Below are 21326 nucleotides of genomic sequence, written 5' to 3'. Positions count from 1 at the left end.
TGTTCAGCACAGCGTTATAAACCTGGGGGGAAGAAAGTGAAGGTGATTAGATAACGGCCACGTGCTACCTGGACACACTTGCGTATGCGCAGATGCCTCAGTACTAAAACGTCACATATGCCTGTGGGTATACAAATCACATGAAATTACTGTCTTGCATAAAACGCTTTTTCAAAAAAAAATAAAATGGACCTTTTCATTTGAATGAATGCTAATAGATACTGAAATTTGCGAAATCATTTCCCGAAGTCTGAATATGGAAGGGAATATTTTCCCCTCAATCCTTGGTTTGGTTTGAGTTGCTGTTTTCAGTCCACATTATGCACAGTAAGGCTAATCGGGACTGGACCTACAGTTTAAAGTGGGATCCGAACCACTTGTGCCTCCACCGGGTATCGAACCCGGGACCCCTTGATTACAAGGCAATGACGCTACCACTGCGCCATGGGGGAGCCCCCCCCTTTAATCCTGATACGACATTATACGGAATTCCACACACCTTCATAAATCACAAAATTAATAAATGTATTTGTTATGTTGCTTAGTAATACAGGATATAATTGTAAAGATTAGTGAGAATTCCAGGTAGGAATGTGTTCTGTACTTTTCACAGGTGGGCAAAGCAGGCTCTCAGGGAGGGCAGTTGCCCCCCTTCCCCCCTCTAGCTACGGGCCTGAGTAACATAGGCACAGCTCTCACAATACTACGTGAAAGCGGGTGACCCCGAACTATAGCGTACACGAATACATACCCTTCCCTCCTTCTCCCGTGGACTACTGCTGTGTAGCGTCAAATGTCCGAACTAACAATTGGCCGATACTGTAGGACGGCCGGTACTGTACGACTCTCCCCTATGTTATTTTTAAAATTAAAATATTATTTTCAATTGAAATATTATTTTCAAAAAAATTGTGTAACATGTTTACTTAAAATTACAGTAGGGCTATGTTATTTTTAAAATTAAAATATAACTTTCAAATAATTTCCTCCCGGTAGGGCCTGCACCACAGGTTCAACCTAGGGATCTACAGATGCTAAGTACGGCCCTGTGTGTGTGTGTGTGTGTGTGTGTGTGTGTGTGTGTGTGTGTGTAAAACATATTACTTAAATACATTACATAATCAATTCGTCCATCTCATAACAAACCAACAATAATAATGTTATAAATTGCCTTTCGCATGTTAATGCATTTAAGACTAAACTGTTCAGCAGCAACAGTCTGAAGTACATATTTGGTCTTACTTCTCTCTCTGGTAATTTGCAATGCATTAATAATATTCCGTCCAAGTTTGGGGGGCAATCCCCTCTCTGTGGTTGCGCCACTGACCACATCCTCTAAATGTGCCTTCATGCATGGTACGGTGCAACATGCACGGAGAACTTTGCCTTACAAAATACTGATAAATAATGCTTAATTAATAATAAACATTACTCATTTTTTCCTTTCTTATTTTAATCTATTAATAATTCAATTTCAATATTTCTGCGAATTGTTCTGTGAACAAGTGGAAATAATAGTAATAGTTCTATTATTATTACTAAATCGTAATGTTAGCGACAATAATAAAAAATTATGAAGTTGTGATGGCGATATCAGTTTTTCCAGTGGTTTTTCTAAGATGAAGGGAAATTTTGGATGAAACGAGATACATTGGAAGAAAAAGGGAAATATTTCACCTTTAAAAGGGAAATTGTGACGACAACATTGCCTGCTCTCTGACATTGGCTACAACGCGGCCGCTTTCAAAGGACGTGAAGTGAGCTTATGTTCCAACCTGAACAAATCAGTCTTTTTAATACCCATTTTATGTAACTGAATGGTGGTAGTCTGTGAATGTAGGAAAGAGCTTTAAAGAGAAGCTGACTAAGAAGACTAACTAAACAAATAAACACAAGCATAAACAAATATAAGTGACAATGCTTGAATTCTTGCATTATGGTAAGTTAGTTAAATAAAGGTAATTTTAAACAAACTGTTTTTTGCCCGTAATACTTTTTTGAGTATGAATTCACAAATGGAAAAGGCCATTGCGTATGAAACTAAGCCGTTGTGGTTTCTCGTGTATTGTATTAGTAATTCTTGAAAATACAAAAATTTTATGCAGTGAGGTTCGATAGTTGTAATAAAAATCATCCTGTGGAAGTAAGATGGGTTCAACTACTGAATGTTATATGGTATTGTAGTAGGTTAAACTAAATGGAGTAGGAATTTTTGATAATGTTTTGAGTGAGTTAGGTCAGTTAGATTTGGTTGCTTGAATCTTTTCTACTCTCTTTTTCCTGTAGGATATTGAACATAAAATGCATGCAAAAACAAACGAAAAACCTGTACTTGAGGACAGAACTTCACTCATAAATAAAGAATAAAGAGAACTACCTCGAAATCATCAAAGCTTCTATGATATTTTCATACTACTTTCTAATCCTGTGAATGCTTTTCTTTTTTCTGTACAGTTTGCAAAATCATCTAAAATATTGTAGTCATGGGTCTGTAGGCAAGAGATTTTTCTGAGTAGGGCTGAACCGTTTGTAAAAGACGCAACATATTTCAAATTAAAGCAAGATAATAGTACTGAAATAACATGTTATAATGGACCTGTCACTAAAGATATTTATTGGAACTACTGTATCTACTGATCCACCACCACACCTGTACTTTTGGGAGCAGTGGTGTTTCTCACATGTTTAGAACATTTGGAAGCATGAAATGTGGGTACTACTTTACTATACGGTACCGGAGACACCTATCAATGATTTATTTCACAATTGTTTACATTGATAACGTACTCTTCTGCATTGCGGAACATTTCTTTAGGTGAAATAATGAATTTATAACGAAAATAATGTCGATTTCTTACATTAACGAGTACTTACTGTTGTTCCTTATTTCCCACAAACCATCCACGGGTAGCCCCAAAAACCATTGACGTATGCCCAAAAAATCACGATAGCCCCACGAACCATCACGGGGACGAGGTATGCCTACTAGCTTAGGTTAGGCCTGTTAGGTTAGGTTCCATTAGCACTCCTTTCGTTCAATTTAGCATATACGGACAACATCACAGCAATAGAGCATCGGAAATAGATTTTCATAGAAAACCACATGCATTTGCATTAAAATGGATCAATACTACTTGCCCGAACATCAACAACAATACAGAAAATGATTTGCGTAAGTACTTTCTCCTGTAAATTTGAAGAAATCCATCTCTGGTATAGTAAAATGTTACCGAAATGTGCATATTTTTTTTTCTGAGGGGACAGCTGTTGTGATGCTCTTAAAATACTACTTTCAAACTTACCATTGCTCCAATTGTATAATGATTTTTGCAACTTGTAAAGGAAAATATTTAGATACTTAAATATCTAGGATAGAGAAAATACTTCAATATTTATAATACTGGAAATGATTGTGGATGGAAGTTTGAAGTTTGGGGAAACTAAATTGTATGGCCCAAGTAGTTCCCCCCATTTTTTTTTTTTTTTTTTTTTTGTGTATGCAATTTTAACATGGTTTGATTTTGATTTACTTCTGTTAACACATACTGCTGAGATTTAGCAATTACTTAAGATTATTAAATGTTAAGTATCCCCGAAACATCTGGAATTCCTTTATTTTCTTGAAGGTGCCATTTAGTTTTTTTCATGCAAATAATCTCAATTTTCAACATATCGAGTAATTCTTGTTTGTTCGTTTTCACTTGTGTTACACGCAATATGGCGGAGAAATCTTGACTAGTGTTGTCGATGATCAGTGGTTATGCAGTGTTGCACAACCTTCTTCATCGAAAAATATCTACTTTCGAGTTACTGATTTTGTATTTTTCTTCCAGGTTTGAAAACCCCACAAACCATGCATGGCAAGGTTAGGTTCGGTTATGTTAGGCAAACGTAGTTAAAATTGTCATCTTCAAAATTGTTAAAAACATTCATAAATAGCCCCATGAACCATTCATAAATAGCCCAACGAACCATGCACGGCAAGGTTAGGTTTGGTTAGGTTAGGCAAACATAGTTAAAATTGTCATCTTCAAAATTGTTAAAAACCTTCATAAATAGCCCCACGAACCATTCACGGATAGCCCCACAGTTACATGTTCATTTACGTTATACTACTCTTACACAGTAGGAAAACCGCATGTTTGGAAACACTGACCGGTTGTTATGTCATCAAGCACACACAAAATTTTGTTCATGTAGTAGAAGGATATCAATGGAACAGGTTTCGTGCATCAGAGAGACATTAATGTTGAAAAATAGATGGTTTTCCACAAAAATTCATTCAGCGAGGCTAGAAAACACTTCCGAAACCTTCGTAGAGTATACAGAAACTCTTTTCGGTAAGTACTTTCTCCTGTAAGATTGAAGAAATATGTTTCGGGGATACTTAAATTTTACACATAAGATTTTGTTCAATGTATGCTTTTGTAGTTAGGTTAATCAGGCCAGGTTTGATTCTCTTAGCGTTATAATAAAATCACTAAATGCAGTCGCTTGTTAATGGAAAATACATTGTCCATGGGAAGATTGCATGCTTGCGTAAGGTAATTTTTAAATGTTTTTTTTTCAACATAAATATTGTAAAAATTGTATACATAACATGATGAAATCTCAATAAAGTAAAAGGAACTTGGACCGTAGATTGCGCAAGTGACCATGCTTGTAGATCACCTCTGCCAAAAAGTTCCTCTCACATGTGCTTGAGTTTTTGTTTAATGTCCACTTTATGCATAGCTACACTAATTGGAACCAGGCCTACAAACCTGGGACATCATGATTACAAGGTGATGATGTTACTACTATGCCATTAGGGAGGCACTCTTTTTACAAAAGAAATGTTGTTTACACATGCAGGAGATGAAGGAAAGTGTGAGTTCAATACAAACAACCCTTACTTAATAAGAATAAATAGTGATGAGCCTGTAGGTACTTAATTATTGTGCTATGAACACCAAAATCTGATCTGCTTAACCTACTCACCGAAGCATATAGAAGTGGGATGAAAAAATTGTTCTGCACATGAAAGCCATGGCTAATCACACAGGACAGTGATATAATGTTGTCTGTTTTCTCTCATATGTTTTTCAATTGTATGCACCACAGACAGTTAGCTACTCCATGGATCATCATCCACATCCTTCATTGAAGTCACACCCATCTCCATACCATTGCATTAGTCATGGCATGTTCTCCATACATCTCACAAAGTTAACAAATTTAAGTTGGTTTCATGTTCCTTGCATTCAAGAAACAAATTACAGACTGCTTTACACATGCAGCAGATTCCTCGATATTCTTTATCCTCCATTGGTCATGCTGTATCCCGAAGGCACATGCAAATAAAATTGCTCATTTTCTTCTAAATGATTAGGCATGCTGTTCTAAGCTTCTCGGTAGCTTCTTTCCTCTTTGTCTGAATACAGATGACCACGGTCTCTGCCTGGCACCCTTCATGTCTGGGCTTAGTAAGCTTTTTGTATCTCGGAGATACATAGTGACTGATTCCAGTCGGGTTAATGGTATCACAGTTTGCTCGCAGAAAGGACTGTCAGGATCCGGAAAAACACTGAACTCATTTGTTCCATTCTGTGCAGCAGTGTGGTGAATGCAGGTAATATGATGATATCAGTGATATGGGTCTGTTGGCGATTGTGATAATGTAGAGGATAGGGAAGGTGATTTCTAGACTGAACTGGAATGTAATAATTATTACGATGAACAACAGAGTGATGTATATAAATGCTTGTTAAGTGACATTAAATATCATATGTAGTGGTAAAGAAGTATTTTTTAGATGTTTAAGAATCATTATATGTAAGACTAAAATAAAATAAAGTGAAAATTAAAAATTAATCATGGATATGTTAATAAAACTGTACCTGTATTTCACAGATACAACACAACTGATCGTGTTACTTTTCCAGGTCTGACCGATGAAGGGTTAAACAATACAAACACACATCACAATGTTTAAATGCTGCTTGAATGTCTGCAAATGGCATTCATGCCTTTCCAAAGAATCAACAAACTTGTTAAGTATGCATGCCATTGTGAGCCCAGCACAGCAATGGCAATATTTCCATGTTGCCTTATTTTGTAAATAACCCTGGTACACTCATTAAATGTATAATTTCGGCCTCTGCCATAATCAAGTAGTCCCAGGTTCAATCTCCAGTGGAGGCATATTGTACAGTGGTTCAGATCCCACTTTAAATTATAGGCTCAGTCCCAATTAGCCTATGTGTACATAAACAAGCAACATTTTTAATGTATAATTTCTCTTTCTAAGGTAAATCTGCTCGTGACCACCTGACTTCACATTTCACACATAAGCTATTATTATTGAATTCGGGTTTTGACTAAATACTATTGGCATTGGTATATTTTATATCACTTGTCTTCCCTTACAGGTAGCAGCACCATGACAGCAGCATCTGGAGAAGGCCCCCGTAACAAACGGAATCTGCTTGGCTACTGGCTGCTGGGCCTTTGCAACAACTATGGATATGTTGTTATGCTGAGTGCTGCTCACGACATACTGAGTTCTGATTTTCACGCTGGCGTATGTATATATTTGTGGATTGTGATGTTTTCATTCATCCTTCTTCTCCCGGTGTACAGGCTAATTCAAGAGCCCCATCCTGTAGGACAACTCAACTCCATTATTGTTGCAAAAAAAATTAAAAAAATGTTGCCATCTTTATCCAAAATACCTTAACCATAATTTGAGGCAAAATAAGATGTGAACATGTGACAAATGCAGGCCCCTCCCCATCCTACACTTATGAAAATTGGACTGTGCTGCCAGTCACAGACATCCAACAGTATCAAGTGTAATATAGCCAGATTTTAATTTGTACATGTTTTTCCTTTTCTGTGGGTTGATGTGGACAGGTGGAGGGGACTGTGCATATGTCACGTGTTCACACTTTTTACTTTGCCTATGATTATCATCATCAGTTCATGATTCACATGGCATTTTCAGCTACCATTGAGTCTCATATCAGGGTACAGCCTCAGCAGTGCATATGTTAATAATCCCAATGCTTTAAATTGAAACCCACATAGTGTTAACAACTTTCCCCTGTTCCCAGTGGCGAAGCGTGCTGTCTCTGGAAGGGTAGGCACAGGACGGAGCAGGGATTGTGTGTGTGTGGGGGGGGGGGGGGGATGTAATTTTTTTTTAACAGTAGTATGTTAAAATATAGCCCCTAGAAAATAAAATATAAAATATTGCCTGAATCTCATCTACTGCTGTTCGAGAAACTCGGGATAGGGATTGAAAAGGATAATGTAGTGATTAACGCTCTCGCCTTATAATCAAGAAGCAGAAGGTTTGATTCCCCCTGGAGGCATTGGTTCAGATTCTACTTTAATCTAGTCTCGATTAGATATCTGAGAATAAAGGCGCTTCTGTCTCGAAGGTCAGAAAACAGTGACAATCGGACTCGATGTTCTGACCACGCGTCATCCAATGAAAAAGCCGTTCTGTGAGGCCCTAGCCCTCTTACATTTCTTATATTGAAGCTGCTCATAAAAAATATTTGCTACTTCAATAACAGTATTGTAAATGTTTCTCGCATTAAAGAAATGCATCACTGGATCGTCACTTAGCATTTATTTCTTATTGATGCTGACCTCCGCGGCAGATTGGTTATAACAGCGTGCTACGACTAGGGCCTCAGGTTCGAATCCACACCTGGGCTTAGGTGTTCTTTGTGAGTGTCCCTTCGTCAATGTCATCATATTATCGCTCATTCTCATCTTCCCAATTAGCCAAAAATGGCAGAGAGCCAAGTAAAATAAACTAAATCTATCAATCATTACTTTTTAACTCTTTTATGCATATAATTCTTCTTCAACACATGAATTTTCTTAAAAATTATAATGTGATTTAGAAAATGATGAAATGCTAAATGAGAACACGGACACCTTTCTGTGTAACACACCGACCAGAAAATTTCAGTTACATGGATTTCTTCTATACGTTTACATTGTACTTTGCTCCATTTTAAAAGTAGCGCGTTTTCAGTTATGTCAGTAATCATAAAAGGAAATTTCGCCTCAATACCCTTTTCCTCAAAGAAATAAAATACTTTCCCTCTCTGAATCGAGATTGGGGGGGGGGGGGTTAGACACATCCAGCAGCTAACACTTCAGGAAAAGCTGTTTCTCAAAAGAGCTGAAAGCACCAAACTTAACACTGGTAAACAACTTGCATGCATTATTTGCAGTTAGAATTCTAATAATGCCTACTTTGATAGGTTAGGAGGCCAGGCTTAGAGGTGCTAGCAACACATTTTCGCTACATGTTAGCAGCTGGGTGTGCTCCGCTCCCGGCACAGCTCTGAATCTTCCATGGAAACGCTCCTTCAACAAGCTCTGTGCGTCCACTGTCTGCTTTGTCCCGCACTCGTACACGATCGGCACTCTTCGGAAGTCAGGGAGAGAGGGTGAGAGATAGAAAAGAGGCCGGCCTCTCAGTTTATGTTACAGGCGAATGCGCCCCTGCAATTATGTTTTCCCGCATGAATCACATAGGTTATTATGGGATCAGCTGAGGCACTCTCTGGCGGGCCTCGCTGAATGCGCAGATACGGTTCCAGGCAGGGTTGCAAACTTGCAGTAATTATCGGAAGACCTAGAATTTCAGTTTTTTTTATTAAGCGTCGTTTAATGAAATTTATAAGTAATAAAATAATCCATAACAGACAAATATATTAGGGTAGGCCCTGCCTCCGGGCCTCTTAGGATGCTTCGCCACTGCCTGTTCTCATGTTTTGCTATGTACACTAATAATGAAGTTGTCCTATGTAACTGACTTTTGAATTACCCTGTGTATTATTGAACAGAAGAAGACATTTTTATATGACAAACAGAACTTGTATCACCTGAAAGTTATGTATATTGTAGTGTACATTGGCAAGTAGATGACCCTTTTAATTGTACCATAAAAAAAAAATCATTGACCATCTTGCAAAGGGCATAGATCTTCCTTGATTAACTTCAGTACCACTGAATACACAATTTCCTCTTTGATTCATTAGAGAATCCATTTTATTTCATGAGACATGTGAGAAAATTGCTGTGAATACTGATTTATTTTATGTAATATTTTATTCTACCAAGTATTTATGATTTTCTAAATCTTGGTATTGAGTATTTCTTCCCAAAGTGAATAATTTTGGCCCCATACATGCATGGAATTCCAAGTGGAATGGGATATGTATGAGCTGACACTGAATGCCTCCACAGAACAAGATGGGGAGCCATTTTGCTCAAATGCTAAAGGATAGATGCACATTTCAGGACCTAAAACTGCATCTCAAAAATTTAAATTATTCACATCTAATTATATGGTCCAGGTGCAAGAAACCTGTTTCAGGGAATATGCACAGGACACCTAAGGAGATTTCAGACCGAAGGAACAAGTAACATTGATGCATGTAGCTTGGGAACGAGCCAATCAACCGCAACATTTCACACCATAATGGCATGACAGGCTACACAAGCCTGCATTCGATTCGTGAAATCCTAAGTGACATGTGTTGCTTGTCGCTTCAGTGCAAATTCTAAGAGATACCAAGAAAGCATTGACTGTTGGATTGGTAGACCCTCTGCCATAGTATCGTGCTACAAGTTCCATGTGTGTGCGAGTCATGTTTGCAAGATAAGAATGTGAGATTTACAACAGGTAGTTCTCAGCTCCTGTTTAAAACTTAATGCCCACTAAGGCAAGGAGAAATGCAGCAACAGAACTTCTGCTGTCTGCTTCTATTGTAATCAAATGGTGTAAAACCTACTACAGTGAAACACACGGAACCGAAGTGCAGAATATCTGTGCCAGATGTCTGCAGGTTTCTAGGGTGCAAATTTTCCATTTGCCGCATCTCCAAAAGCTCTATTTTGTAATAACATGATGAGGAAGTGCGTATTACTCAATATTGAATACAAAATAAATACACAAATAGTATCAAAACTTTCCAAACTTACGTGAGTGAGTATATGTTAATCCGGATGACGTTTCAGAGGTAAATACTTCCTCCTTCTTCAGGTCTAACTAGAGGTCTAGACACCGGTCTAGAGGGGTGGATACATTTCCTTAGAAAATGGGATAATGCCGGTAAAAATTACGCTAAGTTGGGTTTTCATGTTGCCTCTGAAGTTTTGAGAGTTGTAGGGGAAGAACGCAAATTCTCATTGGATTGGTGACGTTGTGGTTGAGGGGAATCAGTCCCGTGGGGAGGAGGTAATCTCCAACTCTGTGCGTGTAGACCATTACCTATGCACTTCACCTTACTGCTGGACGGGAGTTACTCGGCTGCCATGTGGGCACCTGGTGTTTAGTTTTGAATATGAGTATTTTTAAGAATGTTTTACCTGGATAGGGATTTTTACCATTTTAATAACTAGGATTTTTAAGTGTTTTTTACCAATTCCTTCAACCACATTCCTATTTAACACTATTTCACGTGACACCATGTCCAGTGTCTAGGCTTCCAGTTAGACCTGAATAAGGAGGAAGTATTTACCTTTGAAACGTCGTCCGGATTAACATATACTCACTCACTCACGTAAGTTTGGGAAGTTTTGATTATATTTACGTATTTATTTTGTACTCTTTTGTAATTCCGCATGTCTTCGTTTAGCTCCAGGAAGTGTCATGCTCGGCCCCGCTACAGATGAGCGTAGAAAATGTTCCGCATCGCAGTATGATGTCACAGTATATGGACTGACTGCCCTTGGAAACTTGGAAAGGCACATGTAATTTTCTATTCAGAGGTTCGGGATGGCTCGTTTCTGGCATCTCGGTGGGTGTTAACCTTAATTTATGAAAACTGATTGGCTGTGGTAGATATGAAATAGAAAAGGATAATTAACAAATAACTGAAAAATGCCATGATATGCTGAAAAAAAAATACAAATTTTATTAGCAGATTTCCTTTTTTGTTGCAGGGGGAGACTGTTAAAAATGTCACCAACGGTTCAAGAGACTGCAACCCTACCTCAACTGGTGCCATTCTGCTGGCTGATGTGATTCCATCTCTTACTATTAAGATGATAGCTCCTTTTCTCCCATTTCTAGTGCAGTAAGTATCTGACTGAAAATATGACATACATGTGTAAGGCAGATCTTTAAAAATATTAAAACAACCATGTAAAAAACAATAACTACATTTGAAATGGCAAGCTGTAGCTACTCAGAAGATAAAAATTGAGGGAAGATGCAGATGGGTGGAAAGGCCATAGAGAAGGTAACATGTCTGAAGAACTAATTTAGGCTTAACAGTATAATAATAATATATAATAATAACCCATGGTATAACAGCCTGTGAGGGCCAGTGCCTACCTACAGACTGCCAGCCTCACTCCCATCAGACTTGTTAGATCATCCAGTTTTGGGGCGACATGTGGTCGGTCGACCCCAAGTTCTCATCGTAGGTTTTCTCTGACTGGGTTATGGTACATTTCCTCATCATGGTGGATGACCACTGGCTGAAATCTCAGAAAATGTATTACACTTCCTCCAAAAGATTTGAACTTGCGCTTTCCCATAGCCCAAAGCTTGCACCTTAGAACTCATGGCCATGGTGCGGGACTTAAAAGTATAGTAGAGGTTTCCATTTCAGAGAGATAAAAACATATCTTTCTCAGTATATGGGGCATACAGGCAGATTGCGTATTTCAGTAGAATGTGAGATGAAATTTGGAAAGACTGTGAATTGAGAGTATTCTATAATTAGTAAAATTCAGGAGTTTTGTGAGAATGTTTGTTTGAGTGAATTTTCTTCACAAATGTCTACTGCAAAAGAAGTGGGAGAATATGTACTTTTTTATAAGCACATATTTTGCCAGGATCAGATTTATATAACAATATGTGGGGTTATTTGTCATATTTTTAATTTGTGCAGATGGTTTCTTCATGATGGGAAAAGCACGAAAATCAGGTAACACTAAACAACACAATCATTGCAAGTCATTTGTATTGTAATTGTTTTCTTCTTGTTTATTATATATGTCAAGAAACATAACTTCTATGTTCAAGTGTTTGCAAAAAATATGGTTGAGAATTTTTTACTTAAAATATTGTTCTTTCTTCTAGCATAAGGGTGCTCATGGTCATCATCCTAGGAGCTGCTGGATTTTTGCTTGTTGCATTGTCATCTGCTCGATGGGTTGCTATTTGTGGTGTAGTTTGCACAGCTTTGGGTTCTGGTTTGGGAGAAGGCACCTTTTTATCTTACTCCGCCTTTTTTGAAAGGTGATTATTTTTTTAATAATTCATATATTTCACATGATATTTATGTACAATATAATTTGTTTCGCTATCTGAAAAGAAGTTATTCATTTTTAAGCTACTGGTTCAGTCTCCTTTGCTATACAAATCAGTTAATTGTACGAGGGCAATTCAGAAAAAAACCTCTGTTTGAGCATGTGCATGAGATAGCTTGAGATAGTGACGTCAGTCTTGTGGCGCTGTGCGCAGTAGTTCAGCAGGCAGTGAGAAGTGAAAGGAGAAGGTTGTGTTTCAGTTGACTCGTCCGCTACAACAATTGAAAATGAACGCTACAATAGAAAATCCCGCCAAATGTGAAGTTCGTGCAGTAATACGATTTCTGTGTGCAAAAAACGTTCGGCAGCTGTGATTCATCGTGAACTGTGCAATGTTTACGGACCAAACGTGATGAGTGAAGGTGTCATACGTGAATGGTCGTATGATTGAAGATGGACTAACTGAAGTGCATGATGCGGCAAGAAATGGGCACCCATCTGTAGTCAGCAATGAAATTGACAAGCGTCGGGGGATGCTGACTTCCGGTGTGGTTTTGGTTCACGATAATGCTCGCCCGCACACCGATGGACACACACAAGAACGTTTGGAGAAGTTCCGTTGGGATGTTTATGATCATCCTCCTTATAGCCCAGATTTTGCACTGAACAAATACATACAACATTGTTCCAGCTAATGACACCCGTGTCCACAACACTAACAGTGTCACACAATTGCTCTTCAGGCACATGAAACAGTGGCTTGCATCGCACCGCTTCGACAAGGACACTACACTGCATGGTGCTGTTAGAGAGTGACTTCATTCCCAGGTGGGAAATTTTTTTGTGGAAGGAATTTCAAACCTTGTAAAACGTTATGACAAGTGCCTCAATTTGAATGGTGATTATGTCGAAAAGTAATGTAATGTTGTACTTTTCTAATGTGTATAATAAAAGTTCTGGATCTACGAGTGTCTGTCATTGATAACAAAACTGAGTTTTTTTTTTCTAAATTGCCCTCGTATCTCAGATGAATTAAGTTTCCATATAACAGACAAACGTCTTTACAGGGCAGTAGAAGATGATACAATGTCATGTTTTGTATAATATTTGATCAGCTTTTGAAGTATCCTATATTCAATTAATATTCCAAATGCCAGACTTTTTTAACTATGTGGAAATTCACGATACATTATGGATTAAGTCTTATGTTTGATTTCTTTGTGTGGCTATTGTTCAGTCCTATTTAGAACAGATCTAATTCAGATTATTCTCTGTGCGAAATAAAGACCTTAATACCATACATTATAGCTTTATAACTTCCATTTCATCACGTTCTGGAAGTACTTTTATTGTGATCAAATCATGCTACTTTCACATTGATTTAATTTATTAAGACATAATTGCTTTTTTCCCAAAATTAGAAATGTCATTTCCACGTGGTCATCTGGTACTGGTGGTGCAGGCATAGCAGCCGCTGTGTCCTATGCCTGGCTTACGGCTGGAGGAATTTCACCAAGGAATTCATTGCTGCTCATGCTGTCTGTTCAAGTTCTCATGGCATTCACGTAAGTGGATACTTTTTTAAAAAAACATTTCCATTTGGTATGCTTATATGGTTTGTTATGTAATTTGCATCTTACTTCCCTCATCCACAATCCCTCCCCCTCACTCTGCACGACCGGATGAAGAAAGTGTGGGGCGTTACCCCCACACCCCCTATATGCCTTCATGCCATTGTGCTATGCACAGGGGAGCACTTTACCTTTACCTTTTTTTTCATCCCCAATTAACCTATTTGAGCATTAAGTCAACTTGAAACAAACTTTTTAAAACACTAACCTTCGTGAAGTATAATCAACACTAAATGCAGAAAATTATCTGTATAAAAAAGAGCCATTACTTCAGTGGAGGTATTAGAAGCTCTATTAAGCCTTGTTTTCAGAATTCTACCCCAATCTGTTCACTAATCATGACTACTATCATGATGATGCAAAAGTTTCCTGGAAAAATGTGCATTTTTGGTGTTTTTTAGGTGGGGTTTTCTAAAAAGTCCCCATCGGAAAAATGTACTCAGTCCACAGAGGTCAATCCTTACCTTAATGGATATGTACTGAAAAGGCCTTACAGGAAAAATATATTATTTTGTTAATATTTTCCCTGCAAGTGAACTTTTTGGTGCTAGACTTTATTCAGTATTTCAACATTTTGTTACACTGCAACTTAACTTCATCTTTTATATTCTTTCTGTCCATAGATTTTGGTGCTTACTTAAGCATCCAGAAGGACAAGGTGCATGCTGTCCAAAAAAGGTTGCCAGTAAAAGTACATCTGCAGTGCGCCCTGAATCTGCCGTCAGTGCTGCCGTTAGCACTGTTGCTAGTGCTGCTACTCACCTGACCATTGAAACTGAATCTTCCAGCAAGGAAATTAATCTTGAACTTCCCATTGGAGCTAGCGTTGAAATTAAAACTGAAATGCCCAGCGATGTGGAGACATCAACCGAACCCACACCACCAGGCAGTCCACCAGACAGTCCACCAGGCAGTCCAGCAGGCAGTCCAGCAGGCAGTCCACCAGGCACTCCTCCATCCGAAAGTGCTGATTTGAGTAGAAATATATTTTCTGACTTTGTGGACAAGCTTAAGTCTGTGCCAGCGCTAATTAACTACATGCTTGCTCTGGGAACAGTCTTCTTGTTTGAATATTTCATCAACCAGGGATTGGTAAGTTGCATGCAAAATGTGTTTATATTATAGATTAATATAAATTATCATAATTATTTTTCATGTAATTCATGTACTCTACTTTTGTTTTGATACATGGTTTGTTTTTGTATGGCAAAATCAGGGACCTCCCCAATGATTTAGTGGTAACGCCATCATCTTGTAATGAAGAGGTCCTAGGTTTGATACCCAGTGGAGGCACATAGTGGTTCAGATCCCACTTTAAACTGTAGGCCTAGTCCCAATTAGCCTATATGTGCATAAAGTAGACTTAAAACAAAAATTCAAAGTAAGGTAAAATCTATTACAGTCACCTGGAAAATCTTGAGAAAATAATGTTAAATCAGAGACTCGATGAGTCCTTTCCTATTTCTGCTTGGAATATGACAAATAGAAAATTAGAGGTTCTCTTATTGTGACTGCAGCTCATGATCACATTTTTCTGTGAGTGTGTATTTTGCTGAACATCAGTGGGAGTTTTTGTAAAACCATAACAGATGAAGGCAACTGCCTCTTCTCGCTCGCCGCAAACTCCACTGTCATTGAGACAGCATAGTAATTTTTAAATCATTCAGAGAGGAAAGAAAGGTGAAGACGGATTGTTAGGAATGTGTGTGATTAAAAATGTAATGTTGCAAATGGCATTATGAAAATTCTCAAGATATCACCATCCTCGCAAATTCAAGGTATGATCAGGAGACGCTTATTTGACTAAAATTATATTTTAGCTTTTCTTTCTAATTTTTCTATGTTTCCTTCTCTAATTTATTTTATGTTGATTCCTCTACACTTGTTAAATTTACTTTACAAACCTGTTATCTGTGACGTTGTATTTTTCATGTTTTATATATTTATTTTCTTTATTTCTTCCTTCATTTAGTTTGAACTGATCTACTTTGATAACACTTCGATAAGCCACCAAGAACAGTACAGATGGTTTCAAGTTGTATACCAGATTGGAGTCTTTTTGTCTCGATCATCGGTTAATTGTTGCACTATTGACCGTCTGTGGGTGTTATCAGTATGGCAGGTAATTATGTCATGTGCCTACTCTATTGTGTTACATGTGTTACATGATAATTGTTGTTATCATCTTTGACAAATGGAAATAATAATTTCATTCATTATATATGCATTTCATTCATGTTTGACATTTGAAAGCCAGCATCTCCTTTAGTTATAGCCCATAGCAGTGATATATTTTATGGATTGTATGTTTTGCCACCTGCCTGTGAGGCAGAGTGGTTAGCACAGGGAGCTATGTTGCCAGAGGTCCTGAGTTCGAATCCTGGCCTGGGCATTCTTTGTGAGTGTCTGTTAATCAATTTCATCATATCACTCATCTACATCATCGTGATTAGTCAAAAGTGGCACTAAATAACATAAATCAAATGAAATGTATATTTTGCCACCTTGATGGCACATTGAGTACTTGACTCAAAATATTGCCACCTAACATTCAATGTTCAGGTCTTGCATGGACATTCCCTTGTGAGCATCCTTTCATCAATTTCGTCTAAACATGATTCATTATCATTATCATGAAAGCCTAGAGAGGCAGAGGAATCTTATCTGTGCAGCAACATATTGTACCCATTTCCTTGTTAGCTTTATACACCAATCTTGAATGCCTTCCGTTTGATTGTGGAGGCTGTTAGCTCCAGAGTAAAAGAAAAGGACTATTCTTTGCATGTGACAGGTTAATATAATTAATGAAATGCTTAATATGTAGCATTGTAAAGCTTGCCACAAGTTCATCCTCAAGTGAGGTAGCTGACCTCCATGGCAGAGTGGTTAGAGCAGTGTACTATGTTGCCAGGGGTCCTACTATCAAATCCTGGACAGGGTGTGGATGTTCTTTGTGAGTGTCCCTTATTCAATTTCATTGTATCATCACTCATCCTCGTCTTCACAATTAGCTCAAAGTGGCAGAAAAGCATAGTAAAATAAACTAAATCAATTAAGTGAGATCAATTGTATCATGAATGTCAATTATAATAATAATTTGGTGGAAGTTCAGCCTTAAGCAATTTGTAGAATGTGCTATATCTGTAAGTTTCTAATTTTTTTTTCAGGCAATAAATGTGGGCATGTTTACGTTGCAAGTGATTTACAAATACATCCCAGTGATATGGATTGTTTTTGGTTTAATCCTGTGGGAAGGCCTGCTCGGAGGAGCTGCGTATGTTAACACATACAACAAAATTTTGTACAGTGTAAGTATATAACACCAGCTACTTTGAACTTGAATAGGTAATAAATTGAAACAGCATTATATTTACGGTAGTTATGTTTTTATTGAAAATTAGATATTAGTTTCATTAGTTATATACAGGAACCAGGTAACATTGTGAATTCTAAATTAACAAAACATAACAAGCAAACAGAGAAGAATTGTAAATTAAACAAATTGGAATTTTCTAAAAACTTGGAACATATCACACATTTTCCAAGGGGAACAAAATACATCTTAAATTCTGCATTTGATTCCTATTTAACTCATAACATAAGATTTACTGTATCTTTTTTTAAATATTGTTGAATTAGCATAACTGCTTTTGATAAATGGAAATCCTCCTGTTATAACTGATGTATTGTGCTGGACTATGAAACTCCAAGGAAACTGGAAATTTTAACTGAAGAACTGAATTATTTTATGGTCATATTTGACCCATTGAAAAAGCCACATAGCGTGCCTTTGTTCACACTGTTTTTTATTGTTCATTTTTCCTTTCACAATTACTGAGGAGAGAGGGAAGGGGGATACATTTTCTACTTGTACCCAAAGGTAATTTTTCTTTAAAAAAAAGTAGTTTTTTTTTTTGCAGGGTCAGAAATGTGCAAGGGAACTTTTGCCAAATATATTACTGTGAATTCAAGAGACCAACCAGTCTTTAACATGGAAATATCTTATGTAATGGAAATGTCATAATATATAGTACGAAATTTAATTAACATTCAATTTATGTTGTAAATTGTAAGTACGTGTTCCTGTGTTAGCTTGCCATCACTACCAATTCAGTACTTATGAACTTTAGAGATTCATTGAAATAAAATTAAAATAATATGTAAATACATAGATGCACATATTTTTGGAAAATGAAGAAAGCAAAATTTTGGTACAAAAACAAAGTCAATAAAGCGGTAAATAAAATAAAGTTCTGGTATTTTAGTGGTGAAATATCGGATCAAAAGCAGTATCCAAAAATGAGATTTTGGTTTGAAAATTGTGAGTATAATCCTAAATTTGCACTGCACTTATTACACAAAATAAACATATCCCTTCTAATAGTGCATTTATGTAGTTAACAGAGTATTAAGTTTATTCGTGTATAAAGGGGTCAGTTTTGCTTCTCAAATTTTTACAGCAAAATTAATAAATTTTCCGTGAATTGCATAACTTGCAGGATAATTCAAACTTCAGAAAGTGTTGCGTCGGTAAATAAACACTAAATTTCGTTTTAAGAGTCCATTTCGCATTTTGCAGTTCATTTCTTGACAAGACAGGGCACCTGTTTTAGTTTCACCTTCCTGAAACATGAAAAATTATCATTTCAATGTGTTATTTCATATTTCGTGTTTTAATCAAAATCGAAATATGCATGCCTCTATAAATACATAAATGTGAAGAAAAAATATATCAAGTCAATTGGAATTATGATGTAGTGGTAATGCTGAAGCCTTGTAATCAAGAGGTCCTGGGTTTGATCCCCATTGGAGGTACATTGCATAGTGGTTCGGACCCCACTTTAAACTGTGGATCCAGCCTTGTGGAGCCTTTCTGAGCATGTGGTCTTTAAACAAACAAACTTTGACTAAACTCTTTTGGTCTTCATTTACAGAATACACCAAGGTTAACACATTCGGGTCTGGCCTCATAATACAGCATTTTTACCTCTGGACTGTGGTTTTTGGTTGTTTTTAAAAAAATAATAGAAAAAAATATTTTTAATTCGTTTTTATTTACCACACATTTCTTAAATCTACAAAACTTCCTCTTTTCAATGAACAAAAATTTGTTAAATTTTATTTTCATTTTCAGACATTTTTGAATATTTTTTCAACAATGTTTTGTGAAAAAATAAAAAGTACAACAGTGTAACAAATGTTAATATGAGTTAAAATGAGTCACCTAGCAGTCGGAATTTCAACAGAGGGGCTTGAATGAACATGCACATGAGACGAAGTACGAACATAGCCCGTAGTTCAATCGGCAAAACGATGGCATACTGCAGGATGGGCTATGCCCGTCATTCATCAATATTGACTTTAAGTGCACTGTGGGCTATGCCCGTCATGAGACCCCAATGTGTTAACATATGTTCTCTCTTCCCCAAATAATTCTTCTTAGATAATAAAAGGGTCAACCAGGTGGATTTTCTTTTCAGAGTAAAAATACCTGGGATTTCTTACAAACCCTTAACAAAAATTTATAATGTTAAAAATAAGCATAGCAAGTCACAACATGCTCACTGGATGTCATGGTACTGTATTTCAAACTTGAATACAATCATCACTAAATTTAATTCTCAGATATCATTGATAGTGACCAATAAGACAATATCAGAAACCTTCACAAACCATCTCTCATGTTGCTTCGTCTCAGATTCAAACTACTACATTGATTTAAACACGGTATCACGTGGCATCCAGATGATTTAGTGTGCTTTGTTATTGCATTTTATAGTTACAGTAGAAAGTTGTTATAAAAAAGATGTAATAAAGTATGAACAAACATCTTGATGTAGAAATGTTCTTCTTTTTACTTCACAAAATGTGGTAACCTTAAGAGGAGTGATGGGTGGGTGACAAGGAACATGACAAGCTGCACATGTCACTTGCATGTCTCTGGGCAGTTTTCTCAATACTGTGCATTGTGTCATCTCAGTCTGTTGTTCACACATGCATGATAAATGTTTTGCTTTAGACTAAAGAGGCCTATCTCGCTTCAGTTACACAATGAAGGTGTGTAATTAATCCCAGAGTCACTGGTTGTGTCACCTATCACCTGCTGCTTTTGTCTGAAAGCTCCCTTAAATACATGCACCATGGAAGAATCACTGAAAGGCCAGGGATGCACAGAAATTATGACCAACAAATTGGTTCATATGAAGTCCTTCAGCATGGAAAAAATGAAGATCTTAGTTTCTCAGTTTGAAGTGCCAGTGTCCTACAAACTTGTGACCCAAGTAATTTATATCTGGTTAATGGTCCCCTCATGTGCAAGGCCTTGGGTGAGTGCCTAAGTCATCCCTCTCTAGGGATATATAACTGTACAACAAGTAACATAGATGCTCATAAACCCTCAATCAAATATAGAACACACACCACTTCATAATGGTAGTGTAGTGAAGATATAGTGTGAGCAAAATTGATGTATTTTCTCTTTTCTAGATTCCAGAAGACAAGAGAGAATTCTCTATGGGAATAACCTGTGTTGCAGATGCTATTGGAATTACCTTGGCAGGATTGCTTTCTATCCCAGTTCATAACATATTGTGTGCCCTGCCAGAGCCTCAATAAAGAACATTCTGGAAACTGGCAGTAACGAAGCTTTATATTTTCAATACGAAGATTTGTTCAATGTTTAATGTTGTTCAATATTCTAATTTTTTTTTTTTAAGTGTTCATGTGGTCAACCACCTACGATTTTAAATTGGTGTTGTCTATATGTAGTTAGTTCAGATTTCTTGTTTCCAAAATATTAAAGGACAGTTCCGAGAGTTTTTCTAAATATTTTGAAACAATGACTCTTTAACTATCACATTTATTTTAATTATTGATCTGTAAGTGCTAGAGCGATGAACATTTTTTATTAGATACAGCTATAAACAGAAATTTTTGTCAGGTGATACAATTACTTTTTTGGATTTGTTTGACTCATGTATATTAAATAAAATTCATTTTTCCTGAATGATATTAAGTATTATGGGAGATTTCAAGTGTGATATTTATGAATGAAACCAAAGAAACTTTGTGATAGTAGTGATATAAGATTTTAGAAGTGAAAAACTGTTCAAATAAATCTAGTCTGTTACACACACACACATTATTTGGCTGGTACTGGCATATCTCATTCCATATTCAGAAACGTTATTGAGTGGTACTTAACATATTTTTCTTAAAGCCTTTCTATCAGCATTTTAAGTACTGGCAGAAAATTAAGAAGTTTTTCTTATCCAAACTCTTCATGTTAAGTCATAAAAGTTTCATGTGTATCAAAGAAAATGTAAGTCATATTATTAACATGTGATAATAATTAATATGGTTTTGTGTTGAAGCAAAATTGTTGTTCAGATGAATCTTATTAAAACTTATTATTTCGATAAA

The 21326-nt window shown here is 36.8% G+C and overlaps 1 protein-coding gene across 1 annotated transcript; it reads left to right on the top strand.

The window, feature by feature from the left end:
* The first annotated feature begins 1776 nt into the window (after nt 1-1776).
* On the top strand, nt 1777-21118 carry LOC145980737 (battenin-like). Its single transcript, XM_083113802.1, has 9 exons — nt 1777-1939; nt 6411-6562; nt 10957-11090; nt 12104-12262; nt 13695-13838; nt 14528-14996; nt 15877-16026; nt 17072-17212; nt 20391-21118. Exons 1-9 carry the CDS (start codon nt 1918-1920, stop codon nt 20517-20519), a joined length of 1500 nt encoding a protein of 499 aa, XP_082969928.1. The 5' UTR covers nt 1777-1917; the 3' UTR covers nt 20520-21118.
* The last annotated feature ends 208 nt before the right edge of the window (nt 21119-21326 follow it).

This window comes from Lepisma saccharinum, chromosome 2 (assembly GCF_977018435.1).
Source record: "Lepisma saccharinum chromosome 2, izLepSacc3.1, whole genome shotgun sequence".
Lineage (NCBI taxonomy): Eukaryota > Metazoa > Arthropoda > Insecta > Zygentoma > Lepismatidae > Lepisma > Lepisma saccharinum.
The sequence above is the reverse complement of the archived record's forward strand: the minus strand, read 5'-3'. Positions and strand labels throughout refer to the sequence as shown.